We start from the raw sequence: 14,464 nt of genomic DNA, 5'->3' as shown, positions 1-14,464 counted from the left end.
TCATATTAATTTAAACAAAAGCTTGTAATAATCAACTTTTTTTAAAACCATGGTTTGATATTTATTGTTAATAACTTGTGCATGTTTTGAACGTCATGCACATTGTTCATTTTGTGCAAAAAACAACATATTTTGTGCTCTGTGTAAACCAGGGTCAAAATAACAGACACTGGACAAAGTTAATACACTGTTATGTTGGTGCTATATTAAAGTAAATTAGGTACACTTTTAAATCAGTTAGGCTTAGTGTGTGGACAAAGTAATGAATTAATTTGGAGAAACTAATCTATAATGAAAATAATGATTAGTTGCAGCCCTAGTTTCTGTATATAAAACTAAATAACTGAATAATCGTTAGCGGAGTCTAACTTTGACCTTTGTGCTGTGGTCAATTTGTTTTAAATTGAAAAACTTAAATCAAGTCCAAGCGGGGAGTTCTGGTCCTCTGAAATGAGGCCAACGTGGAAATAACTTAAAACTGCATTCTATCAAAAGGCCACCAGGGGGCGACCGTTTTGGTGTCAAAAGGACTTCCGTCTCTATACAAGTCAATGGAGAATTCACCAACTTCTCACTTGATTTCTAACCTCAGTAAACATTTTCAAAATGTGTTTATGGTCTCAATCGCTAGTTTAAAGCCTTCTTCAATGCAGTATGATGTTCATTTGGGACATTTTGGCCTCCCTGATTTTATATGTGACGATAAAGCAGGGTATGCATTAGGGCGTGGCTACGTCGTGATTGACAGGTTGATTGGTTCACAGGTTCAGGAGGGCGCCTCATGCTCCTCCTGATGCCCATATAAGTAGAATCCATGTTTTTATTTTACCCAGCATGCACCGGAAATTTTCAAGATGGCGCTGCTCAGATCCGATACTATTGGCCTCCGAGCAGCAGTCCACAAATCAATGGGTGACGTCACGGATGTTACGTCCATTATATATCCAGTCTATGATCAAGACTTGAGCTGTGTAGTCTAGTATGAAGGATTCATTAACAGCTACTTTCAGCCACTAGGAGGAGCTCTAAGCTTCTTGTGTTGAAGTAGAACCTGAAACACAGAGTGAAATTTTACTCCTCGGCTACTTTGACTCGGTAGTAAGTTATCCTGCTAGCTAGCTGACTGGAGGGAACATGATGGTAGTAAGTTATCCTGCTAGCTAGCTGACTGGAGGGAACATGATGGTAGTAAGTTATCCTGCTAGCTAGCTGACTGGAGGGAACATGATGGTAGTAAGTTATCCTGCTAGCTAGCTGACTGGAGGGAACATGATGGTAGTAAGTTATCCTGCTAGCTAGCTGACTGGAGGGAACATGATGCAGACGAAGACACACTAAAGTCCAGCGTGGTTTAAAAGCTTCCAGAAAGTAAAGGATAATGTTGTCAGGTGTGAAATATGTGGAGCAGAGTTGAGCTATGGTGGCTTCACATGGACAAAAAGCTGCTGTCTGCTGTGACGGTTACTGAGGGAGACGGACTTGACGCTAATCACCAAACTAGTACGTTAAACATCTGGAACAAAAGTCTCAGAGAGAAAACTAAAGTTACGTCTCTCATTGCTAACATGATGGTAAAGGAAATGCTCAGCGTTGTTTATGACAGGGAGAAAAAAAACACGCTTTTATGTTAAATGTGTTGGCTCCTAATATTATGACTTTATTCTCGTAATATTATGACTTTATTCATGTAGACCTAATATTATGACTTTATTCTCGCAATATTATGACTTTTTTTCTCGTAATATTCCGACTTTATTCTCGTAATGTTACGACTTCATTCTCGCAATATTATGACTTCATTTTCGTAATATTACGACTTTAATTATTGCAATACTATGACTTTTTCTCGTAATATTCCGATTTTATTCTCGCAATGTTAGGACTTCATTCTCGCAATATTATGACTTCATTTTCGTAATATTACGACTTTAATTATTGCAATACTATGACTTTATTCTTGCAATATTACTTTTTTTCTCGTAATATTCCGACTTTATTCTCGTAATGTTACGACTTCATTCTCGTAATTTCCACACGCCAAAAAGTTAGTCTGGCCCTAATACTCCGTCGTAAAAACAAACAAATATTAAAGAAGAATAAAAACTGTTGGTTTACTGAGATGTGGGCAGCATTTGTGTGTTGTGTTTTGTTTTTTTTGGGGGGGGGGTTTGGGGGGGGCGTGGGATGAGCTGAATGCGTCAAACAGAAGAAGAAATGATGCAATCTGGTAACAAATTCGAGAGAAATTTTTATTATGGATATGGCACCTGTAAGATGGTCAAAACCGGGTTACAGAAAGACAACCATGTATGTGACTTGTTCCTCTGAACGGATGAAAACCTAGTAAACTTATAAAAGAACAACTGCTATAAAAATGAAGTATGTACATTTTCGGATTTGCAGCATTATTCGTGGTAAAAGAACTCAAAAAGATGTCTTTCGAAAATAATAATAATAATAATAATAATAATAATAATAATAATAAAAAATAAGCCAGGCACTCAAAGTTAGCATCAGTTAGTCATGTGTTTTTCCTCTCTTCTGCGAGGAAAAAAAAATAGAAATGTACCATAGTTTTCTCTTTTTTAATATTTTAATTTGTTTGTATTTAGAATTTTATAACACTGTTAACATTGATAATAAGAGATTCCCTCTCTCCCGTATTTCAGCTACTTGGCACCAAGTTTTCCTCATAAAAGAATCTGTATAATTGTACAAGAAATAGTTAAAAACACAGAGACACAGTTTTTCTTTCACAGGTAAATGAAGTGATTTTTCAATATTTGTAATTCTTTAAACACTATGTATTTTTGACAGCAGCTGTGATTAAGGTTTTTAAGTTTTTAAAATCACCAGCAAAGTTTTTCATTTTATTTCGACATAAAACACAGAAAAAACATTTAAACAGCTTGGACCGGCTGTTTGGTTTTTGTTACATGTGGGTGTATTTCCTGGTTTTCATCTGAGTTATGTGCATCCCCCAACCCCCCCACCCTCCCCCCCTTTCCCAAAATAAACAAAAAAAAACAAAAAAACACCCCTCCTCTTCTTTGACCTGCCGTTCGTTTTGTGCCCCGCCCCGCTAAAGTAGAAAATGCTTAAAATCCAGAGGAGCGCAGGAACAAAAATGCTCCAGAAATGACAGAATTTAACCATAAATGACCCACCGATCAACCGCTTCCCCCTTATTATAATCAAACAAAGAAATAATAAATAAATACATCATTGAATTTCATTAAACCTGGGTTTCTTTCTCTTTTTTTTTTATAGTTGTAGTTGTTTTACACATTAGTAGCAGTAACAAGTAACATTGATTCTTCACAGAAAGCACAGACAGCTACAGATTGTATTTCCTGATATTGAAATGGGGGAGGATTAGAGGCCTCTGGGTGGAGTTTTTTATTTTTTTTTTCATTATTTGACAAATACAGACTTTTATTTATTACCAACAGGCCTCCACATCACATCCCCCAGTTTGGGCTCGACAGACTTTTAAAATAAAAAATAAAAAAAAACACAAAAACTGCTGGACTGACTGGAAGGAATAAAACTTAAATTAAAAACAAAAATAAACAAAAAAACGAGGGATCGATCACGTGAAACGCATCGGACGAACTTACTAAACATGCAGTTCAGTTTTTTCCAAAACACCTATAAAAATAGATTTGTAGTGCGAAATATTTTTTTATCTTTTAATTTCTTTAGAAATCTTTAAAATCATTATTGTCATCATCATTATTATTCATATCATCATCATTATTATTATTATTATTATGTCCTGAAATACTACTGTGATTTTTTTTTTTTTTGTAGTTTTTTTTTCTGTTAAATCTCCTCCCTTTGAACCACTTGTTTAACTTTGTTCGTCCCCCGTAAAGAGTTTAAGTTTTAAGTTTTGCGCAGGAAGTCGACGACAAGTTTCGGTGGGAACCAATGAAATACACCCAATGCACACAAGACGCCACCAAGAGACTCTGGGAAATGTTTCACAACTGAGGCTTGTATGGTTTTCCAGGACGTATAGGACTAAACATCTAAAAAAAAAAATGCTACTTTAGGCTTTTTCCTCATCATAATTTATGTCTATATAGTGTAAATATTATTAAATATTAGTTTATTTAATACTTTTTTGTATGCAAGAGCTGGAAACTACAATTCCCAGAATTCCTTAGCGGCAAAAATACATGGCTCCATAAACCTTTGAGCTAGTTAAAGAAGCTTTTCATCGCTGAGATAAAAAGACATAGAGCGAGATAAAGAGGTTTTTGTATAAGACTACACAACAGCAAAAAGCAATTAGCAGAGAGAGAGAGAGAGATAGAGAGGGAGAGAGAAAGAAGGATTAGAAAAAGGAAGAAAAAAAAGAAGAAAATAATTAAAAAAAAGAGGTTTTACAAAGACGAAAAAGGAAGCAGCGAGAAAAAAACAGGTGGACTCTACAAATGTTTTTTATCGTTTTTTGCAAAGGCCACCGAACACGAAATTTTCCACGAACCTCCACTGGTTTCACTAAGACTGCAGATAAAAGAGAGAGAGAGAGAGAGGGAGAGGGAGAGAGAGAGAGAAAGAAAGAGATGGATGGAGGGAGAGAGAGAAAGAGAGGGTTTGTCTTATTTATCTTATTATATATATCTTTTTTTGAGAGGTTGTAAATCATCACATATAGACTTCACCCTCTCTCTCACTCTCTTAAAAAGCCTCGTCCCTTCCTCCTTTCTCCTCCTCCTCTCATTCCCCTCCTCCACCCCCCCCCCCTCTCCAACACTAGAGATAGAGCACAGAGAAGACAAAGGACAAAAACAGCTACAGTAGCTCAGTATATACTGCATATAGTCAACACACACAGAGAGAGAAGTTGCCATGAAAGACTTTTTGACAGCCAGTGACACTAAAACACATCGGTAACACATTTTTACGGCTTAATCACATTGGGGGAGGGGGGGGGGTAATAAGGGATGACAGAGGATGGTTAAAGACTTGGGGGTGGGTGGGAGGGGAGGGCTGTCAACTTTTTAAAAAGATGGAGGTCTTTGACAGTTTTTTATACCATTTTTAAATTATTACTTATTCTCATCATCTTTTTTAAATTTTTTTTATTCTCTATCTTTTTACCCAAAAAAGTTTAGAAGAGAAGAAAAAAGTTTTTTTGTCTTTTTTTTTTTTTTTTTTTAAGTTTACAAATGAATGAGAATCACAGTGCTTTTTCAAAACACCCAAAAAACTTGTGGAGATTTTTAACATTTCTTTCTTTTTTTTTGTCTTTTTTTTTTTTTTTGGCAACGGAGGCTAAAGGAGGGGAAGAACAAACAAAACACACAAAACAGAAAGAAGAATAACAACAACAACAACGACAAGGACAACGTTGTTTTAAAGGAATGTGATTTTTTTTTCTCTTCCTCAAAAAAAAACAACAAACAAACAAATACTCTTTTTTTTGTTTTGTTTTTGTTTGTCGTTACTGGATTGATTGTTTGATAGATTGATTGATTGAAAAATGCATGTCTTTATTACAATCTCCTTTGTTTGATATGTGGTTTTTATATCACAGGGTCCGGCGATGAGATGGAAGAGAGTGGATTATTTAGAGAAAAAATCTTGTGTGGAGGTGATTCCGGTTTAGGAAGAAGAAGAAGAAGACGAAGAGGAGGAGGAGGAGGAGGAGGGAAAACATGTAAAAAAATATAAGGAGAAGTAGTTGTAGTAGTTAAAAACAATAAAACAGTGATCAAACAGGAGCCGGTCGAGGTTTTCAACATTCATTTTTCAAGTTAGCAACACTAACTAATTAGCCTCAGTCTCACTGAGAATTAAAAGTGATCAAGTTAGAAAATACATTAAAAAATAAAAATAAAAAAACAAAACAAAAAAACAGCTTAAATCTCAACCGATCAACTCCATGTCGCCATGCGGAGCTCCCCCTAGTGGCCAGATAAGGTCGAGTGTTTCTTTAAGACGTACGTTACGATGAAACATGAAGATGACGTCGCTGATTTTTAGAGGTTCTCACTTGGTATTTCTGACTTTCCTGAAGGTCAGAAGAGAAAAAAAATTTAAAAAACAAACTTTTTAAAAATTGTTCCCCCTCCGAAAAAAGAAAGAAAAAAAGAAGAAACGATCAGTCTGTCGACGAGCTGTGGGTTTTGTTTTACAGCACCCACATCAGCCAGCTGAGTCAGGGTTACTGGACGGTCGGTAGCACCATGAATCTGTAGATAGATAGATTGATAGATTGATAGATGAACGGAAAAGGTTAAAGATCAGGTCAGACAGAAGAAGGAGGAGAAGAAAGAGCGAGAACGACAGAATCGAGGAGGATGGGAAGAGATGCAGAGAGGAGGTTATGTTTGGTGCGAGACCTGTAGGTAAACTCCTGGGATAAAAGAGGAAGTAGTAACATTCGATAATTCACAGGTCATTACCCGGCTGAAAATTGCTTTTTTTGTTTTTCATCTTAATGCTTGATTCGTAAGTTAAATCTGAGCTAGAATATTTTATAAAAAAAAAGAAAAAAGGAAGAAATAAAAAGAAGAAAACAAACAGCATTAATTCTCTAAACTATTCCCTCAATCGAGAAACGTCCTCAAAAACCTTTTTTCAAAAGATTATTTATCTCTGAGACCTCTTGTCGGACGCAGCAGCGGCGGCTTCCTCCTCCTCTCGGGTTTTAAAAACTTTCTTTTCAAGTCTTGATCACATCAAGATGCAGAGGAGAGTTTTTCTGTCCGTTACAAATCCCTGTTCCGTCCTCCTTTAAATACACACAATCAGCACCTTCAGAAAGATGCAACAGAAACAAGTCAAATGATAAAAATTATCCCCGTCAGGCTCCAGCGGAGTCCGTCGGCAATATGAATTCTCTGTAGGCAAAAAAAAGGAATTCTTTACAATAAAGAATAGTCTGGTTTTGTTTTTTTTTCTTCTTTTTCTGTTCGATCGTTTCGGAAAGAGAAAAAGTTTTGCTGATCGCAAGAAACAGGAGCAAAGAGAGAGAGAGAGACTTAGAGCGTGGAAGGAGAGGAGGATGAGGAGCAGAGAGAAAAAAGATAGAAAAGTAGGGGGAGGAGGTGGGAGGAGTTGGGGGGGGGGACATGTTTGAGGGTCATTCATGTCTATTACACAAGCTCAGTTTGCTCAGATTCAAAGTGCTAGAGTACATTTGTCATCCTTTCCTGTCCGTTCTCCCCTCTCGGAAACACAGTGCTACACCGCGTTGATAAAAGAAAGCAAGTAAATAATCTCTTTTTTCTTTTTTTTTAAACGAGTGAGAAGAGAAGTCTTTTTTTTGTTTGTTGTTGTCGTCGTTAACTTTTCTGACACAGTTGTTGATTCCGGAAAAAACACAGTAATGCGGTCTCGAATGTTTTGCGTTAATCCTCCTTCCTCTCTAGAGTCGTCTGCGTGGTGTGGATCCCGTTGCTGTACACCGGGAACGGTAGCGTTGAGAAAAGTCCCTCCGCCGTGGTGAAGACGTTCGCCGCCGTCGGCATCTGGCCTCCCAAAGCGCCGTTTCCACCCGTTGCCGCCGGGGAGCCAACGAACGGTCCGGCGGCCGCCGCTGCCGACATGTTGAGCCGGTGCACGTGGTGGTAGAGCATCTCCATCGGCGTCTTCGGGTCCAAGCCGAACCCCGAGCTGTCCACAAAGTTCATGGCGCCGTTCTGGAGGAGGTTGCCTTGTGCCATAGCGAGGGTGACGTCTGCCGGCGCGTACCTGATGGTCCCGGTGGTGTAGACCCGAGGAGCCGTCGTGCTGGTGGAGGCGAGAGTTCCCGTGACCCGGTGGACAAGAGGGAGAACGACGTTACCCGCTTGGAGACGCTGCAGAGCCTCGAGATCGCCGGAGTACAGCAGCGAGGAGGACGGAGTCGACGAGGAGGAGTTGGAGGATGAAGATGTGGAAGAAGAAGAGGAGGAGGTGGTGGGCGTGCCTTGTTGCTTGTCCCGTGGGGAGGCGGAGAGCGGCGGGGAGAGTGGGTCGGCGGAGGAGGCGCTGGAGGGAGGAGCGAGACTCGCAGCGCTGGAAGCAGAAGACGGAGCCGAGCTACCGTTGTAAGGAGGCTTCCTCACTCCTCCCGCTCCTCCCTCGGTACCGGGAGGAGTGAGGACGGAGTCGGGGATGGCTACCTGGAGAGAGCCTCCCTGGGGCGAGGGGAAGTTCTCGTGGGAACCGGGAGGAGCTGGTTTGGATGTCATGCTGTACGGAGATTCGTTTCGGGAGATCTCTCGGTTGGGCGGGTAGTTCCAGATGCTGCTGTCGTTGTCGAAGTTGATCGGTTCCGCCATCTCCGTCTTGATTTTCAGAACCGAGGACGCTGTAGCCGCCGCGTTCGGGGAGCCGGAGGAGGAGGAGGAGTTGAGGAGGTGGGAGGAGTTGGCGTTGGCCTGCGAGGGGTCGACCAGCGGCGTGGCGTCTCCCATGGCGACGGGGCTGGGCGAGGTCGAGGACAGACGGAGCCTTCTGCTTCGGGTGCTGTCCCATTTCTGCACTTTCCTCCTCTTCCGCCTCTTCTGGAGTTTGTTCCCAGTGTTGGCGCCGTCGCAGTCCTGCATGCCTCCGTCCTCGTCGTCGTCATCGTCGTCATCATCCTCCTCTTCCTCCTCCTCCGATGAAGAGGTTTGCGAGTTGTGCAGCTGAACCTCCTCCCCCTCTCCGTAATGCTCCACTTTGATATGAAGCCCGCCAAGATTACTCAATCCTCCGATGGCACTCAATCCACCTAATCCACCGAGTCCTGTTAACCTCCCCAACCTTCCTCCACCTCCTCCACCTCCACCTCCTCCTCCTCCTCCTCCTCTGACTTCCTCCTGCTCCTCCCCCTCTCCGTCTGAAGGCTCCATGCTGTCATCGCTGTCTTGGCTCTCGGGGTTACTGGAGCTGTCCCCTTCCTCCTGGCGTTTCATTTCCTGTTCGGAGGAGCAGTGCGGTTGGCCCGGCTGCTGCTGGCGCTTGCTGTCGGCCTCCGGGTCCTCGCTGTGTTCTGATTGGTGGCTCGGCTTCCCCTCCGGTTTGGCGTTCTCGTTGTCTGTGAGGAAGAGAGAAGATGGACGGTTAAGAATGAAGACACAGACTAATGTTCTTGTTTACAGAATGTAAAGAAAGGAGATGAATTTAGGAGAAAATAAAATTTTATAGTAAAAGTTCCTACAACAGTTTTGAGTTTTTGGACGTGAAGCAGCACAAATACAAAGAAAACAACTTTGGATTTAGTGCTAATTACCAAATATTAGCATTCCAACTAAAGCCAGACTGATACTGGATTTTGGGGCCAATGCCGACACCAATAATAGGGAGTAAAACAATTCTGATATCGATATAAAAAGAAAAATGTACAAAGGAAAAAGAATCAGTAAAACACTAACAGCATCAATCCAACCAAACAACAAACATATATTACAAATTCTGTTAGCAATAATATACAAAATAAATACATACAACTCATTTTTTTGCAATGCAATCTCTCAAATGTGGTAATTAAACACTCGACAAAGCTATGTAATGGAAGCATGATATTTTACAGTTAAACTTTACTGTATAAAATGACATCAGTGTGCTGAAACAGTAAACTACACTGGGAATTTAATCATTATAAATAACTACATTTAAAAAAGGACCCAAAAAAAAAGAAGAATATTACATTTGAAATTAAGAAAACGTATAAAAAATATAAATAAAATGCTGCCTATAAACATACATTATATGAATGTGTATATGTGCAAAATATACTCTGATACGATACATATATGATTGGTCAGGTTCCAACTCCAACACTTTAAATATTATGTACACACATATATATATATATATATATATATATATATATATATATATATATATATATATATATATATATATATATATATATATATGATACTGCAGTACACTTTTGCATTTTTGCAAGAGTATTATTATTAGTATTATTATTATTATAGTTTTTTTTTTTATTGGTACAATTTTGGGTATCTTTATTTTTTAGTTTTTCTATTGGATAGTTAGAGATTTGTTTCTATGTGATGTCACTTCACCTAAACGCAGCTTCACAGAGCCGCAAACCAAATACTCACACTATATATAGTATATATAGTAACTATTGTTTCACTTTAATATGGTCATATTTTATATGTGAAATAATAGTAATATTGTGAAATTTGAAATTTTTTTAGGTTGATGTTTTAAATAAGCCCATTCAGGTTGTCTGCCTCTCCTTGCGCTCTATACTAACCTGTGCAAACTGAAATAAACTAATTATTTAACATGAAAATATACATTTGTGGCAAGAAAATCAAAGGAAAAACTACTTTTGTGTATGTGGTGTGTGTGTGTGTGTGTGTGTGTGTGTGTGTGTGTGTGTGTGTGTGTGTGTGTGTGAAGTTAATCTCAGGTGTTGATTCCCTTTTTTTTTCCCCCTCCAAATCCAAACAGGACTTCCATGTGTCGTGTCGTGTTGTGATCTTACTAATGTGTGTTCAGTATCTGTCGCTGCTGCTGTTCAGGCATGTTGACTCTGTCCAGCCCATTACACACACACACACACACACACACACACACACACACACACACACACACACACACACACACACACACACACACACACACACACACACACACACACACACACACACTTCAAACGCTGCCAGCACGCTCTGAGGCCCGGCAGCTGCCCACCTGGCAGGCGCTCGGCTCTCCCTCGTGGCATCTGAAATGTCGACTCAATTGTTTTGTCTAGGGAGGAAGAACCCTGTATCTCCATTAAGAGACATTTCCAGGCAGAACAGGTTTATTCTCCGGCTGGAGGCAGAAATCCACCTGTGATTTTAGGTGTTTCTCAGGGTCATTTAACAGATGATAACATATTTTAAAAACACAACCAGGCCTGTCATGATGGGTAAACAATAAAATTGTCATTTTAGGACCATTTTCTGCCACGATTGCAGTTAACATGGTAATATTGTAATATGCTTCCTTCCTTGCTTCCTTCCTTTCTCCCTTCCTTGCTTACTTCTTTGCCTATTTCCTTCCTTACTTCCTTCCCTACTTACCTACTTCCTTTCTTGCTTCCTTCCTTCCCTACTTACCTACGTCCTTTCTTCCTTCTTTGCTTCCTTACTTCCCTACTTACCTACTTCCTTTCTTGCTTCCTTCCCTACTTACTTTCTTCCTTCCTCCCTTACTTGCTTTCTTTCTTACTTACTTGCTTCCTTTCTTCCTTCCTTCCCTACTTAATTTCTTCCTTTCTTGCTTCCCTACTTCATTCCTTCCTTCCTTACTTTCTTACTTACTTGCTTCCTTCCTTCCTTACTTACTTTCTTGCTTCCTTCCTTACTTGCTCAATTGCTTCCTTCCTTACTTGCTTCCTTTCTTCCTTCCTTGCTTCCTTACTTACTTACCTACTTCCTTCCTTCTACCTTATTTACTTCCTTCCTCCCTTCCTTCCTTCCTTACCTACTTATTTACTTGCTCACTTGATTCTTTACTTGCATACTTGCTTCCTTCATTACTTACTTACCTACTTCCTTCCTTCCTTATTTCCTTGCTTGTAAACATTAACAGGCATAGTAATGTGTGTTGTGTTTCTTTCTTCCTGTGGATTTCATCCCACCAGAGTAAAAGGTCAAAGGGCAGACATCTCATTTATTTGAATATGTCATAGTTTGAGCACCTCGGGCCTGTTGGAGAAGCTGAAGCTGGCCGTCTCCTTCCTGCAGCAGCTGGCTTCAGGTTTACATCCCGCCGTGTGCCAGCATCATTCTCCTCCAGCAAGAATAACAGCTGGCACTGATTCTTATCGCTGCAACACAGGCTGCACGACTCGATAATATGATGCTTAAGGTGGAGGCCTGGCGTTGGGTTACATTCAACTATAACTGGCAGCGTTATTATAACCGAGCCGTGTGTCTGTCAGGATCGGCTGCTCTCGCTGACACATGAATTTTATGAATTTGTGTTTCCTGGATCTGAATTAGCACGTCGGTATTTTTAATTTAGTGATTTTAGTCTGTTTGTGACGGACGGTCCTCAATGATTAATCAGGTTAAATGAGCCAAAATGTTGAAGTAGCACAAAACTTACTTTCATTTTTGGATTTAACTTGTTTTTTATGATGTTTTTGAGGTTTATCACGACTCATATGTGCATTTATTGTTCTGTATCTTGAATGTGATGCTAGTTTTTAATTCTTCTTGGATTTTTAGAAGGTAATATTTAATGAAAATGTTGAATTAATATTAGAAATACAACATTTCAGTCATGAGATATGATAAAGAACATGTGTCTGTCTCCATATTGTTAAATATGTTGATGGAACAAAGTGAATGATGGAAATAAATAAAGGATGAATCAGTCTATTTATGACACAGTCTGATATTTTCTATTTTATAATATTTTAGTGTCAACAAACTTAAATTACTCGATGTAAAATGAGACCAACAATTAACATGAAGATCTGTAAATACCAACATTTCTGTAATATTAAAGCCTAATTTTTATTTCCTAATAAAAGATGAATTCCTTATTTTAAGTTCTGTACAATACAAATGAAATATATGAAGTTTTTTTGTCTTTGTTGTTGTTTATTTTTCTTGTTGCTTTCTTTTAATCTCATGTTCCCGTTTAATGTTCTTCATGTCTTTTGCTTTTCATTTATTTAATGTAAAACACTTTGAGCTGCATTTTACATGAAAGCTGCATCATGAATAAAGTTTAATATTATTATTATTGAAAGAAAATGCAGAAAAAATACATTTATTATGTAATTTTACTTATGTAATTGGCATTTCTGTTAATAATAAGGCTTAACATCTGTATTTTTACCCTAACTGACTATTTAGTTGTCTATATTATGTGTATTTTATGTATCTTTTAATTATTTGAATACTGTAAGTGCTGCGTAAAGTTAAACGCTGCGTCATGAATCCAGACTAAGAAGTGATTTTAAGCAGGTTTTGAGTTTTTTTAGTGATTTTACGCATCGAAAAATGACCAAATTCTTCATATTTTCATCTGTGAGGGTTGTTTTATGAGGTTTTATGTCATTTCCAGTTAGTGCAAGATGTGTAGGAGGATTCATTTTGTTGTTAACTAACTGCAAAAACAGTATACGGCGATAAATAGTAGATACTGAATGCAATTAGTATGTATTGATTTGGGAATAACCGTGTCTAACCAAAAAATGAAGCATAAAGAAAAACATGCTGTATGAATGTTTAAATATGTATGATGAGGTTTTAACTTGGTTCAGAGTCTTTTTGAGGTGTTTATTTGCCTTTTTTCTGCAGTATTCAGTGTTGTTATGTGAGGTCTGAAGGTATTTGGGGGATTATTCAGTGTTTCTGTGGCATTTTGTGTGAGTTTGCAGCAGTGCCAGTGCTCGGTCCCTGCAGCTGTTGGCGTTCAGCAGCTCTCGGCCTGGCAGCGACGCCACACTGGCAACTACTGATTAAATATCTTTGGCTTCTCTTCTCTCACTGGTGGTTATTATACTGGTAGCACTTGGAGAGGTGCTTGGAAGGAAAATCAGACATGTTGTGAGAGTGAAAGACTATTTTTTTTTATCTGAATATTGTATAAAAACTCAGATAATTAAGTGGATAAAAAACACAAATGTAACTCCTTTATTGTCTCAGCTGCAGTGTTTTATACTTTTCTTTCTTTCCATAATTTCATACATGTTGTTTCATTATCTCAAAGAACTACAATGTGCATTTTCTGCAGAATAAGTGTGTGATTGCAGCGATTTTAGCGCCACCTATGGGTGAAACTGCATTCGACTGTATAGACTCGTTCATTGTCATCATCTGCACAGCATTCCTGAATTTGGTTGCAATTGTTTGGATGCATTCAAAAGTTTATGACTCTTTAACACCTACAAAGTTTTGGGGACCAATTACAGACAATATGTACCAAGTTTGGTGAAGATTAAGAGCTTAAATCAATCCTATAAATACAAATCATAAAGACACACAACCCAAAATAATAACCATACCTGAGTTTTCTTTGGACTCGGACTCAGAGTCGGACGTTTCGGAGGACTCGGAGGTTTTCTCTGGGAGGTTGGGCAGCTGGGCGATGTCTATGGGCGTGTCTTTATACTCTGGATTACTGTAGAGAGAGAGACAGAAAGACATTTAATACCTTCTTTAAACTTTTTAATAGAAGACGGCATTCAAACTAAAATGGCTTTCTTAATATTCAGCATAATACACCTTTAAATACTGGTTGATATTAGTGTGAATTTAGTTGTAAACAGTGTACATGCAGTCATGAAACAACAGTCTTTAATCTTTATTTGCTGCTTATTTATGTGTAATATCTTTCACAATGTTAATCTTTAGTAATCATGTGAATGTAAGAAACTGTGTATATGTGAATGTTTTGATGAGTGTGTGTGATAAACTTCAGTTTTTTGAGTTCAGTTTTTAGGCAGTTTACTAAATTTCATTGTGTATATTTTTTCTTTACACACTGACAA

At 38.8% G+C, this 14,464-nt stretch overlaps 1 protein-coding gene across 1 annotated transcript in view; it reads right to left on the bottom strand.

Annotated features, from left to right (window-relative positions):
- Positions 1-5,547: 5,547 nt before the first annotated feature.
- Positions 5,548-14,464, bottom strand: part of LOC134001220 (neuronal PAS domain-containing protein 3) — a 99,898-nt gene continuing 90,981 nt past the window's right edge. Inside the window, exons 7-8 of the mRNA XM_062440789.1 lie at positions 13,979-14,094; positions 5,548-9,022 (exon numbers count right to left, since the gene is read on the bottom strand). Coding sequence (XP_062296773.1) covers positions 7,368-9,022; positions 13,979-14,094 — 1,771 coding nt within the window. The 3' untranslated portion in view covers positions 5,548-7,367. The remainder of the gene's footprint in view (positions 9,023-13,978; positions 14,095-14,464) is intronic.

Source organism: Scomber scombrus, chromosome 19 (genome assembly GCF_963691925.1).
Source record: "Scomber scombrus chromosome 19, fScoSco1.1, whole genome shotgun sequence".
Lineage (NCBI taxonomy): Eukaryota > Metazoa > Chordata > Actinopteri > Scombriformes > Scombridae > Scomber > Scomber scombrus.
This window is presented reverse-complemented; position numbering and strand designations above follow the sequence as displayed.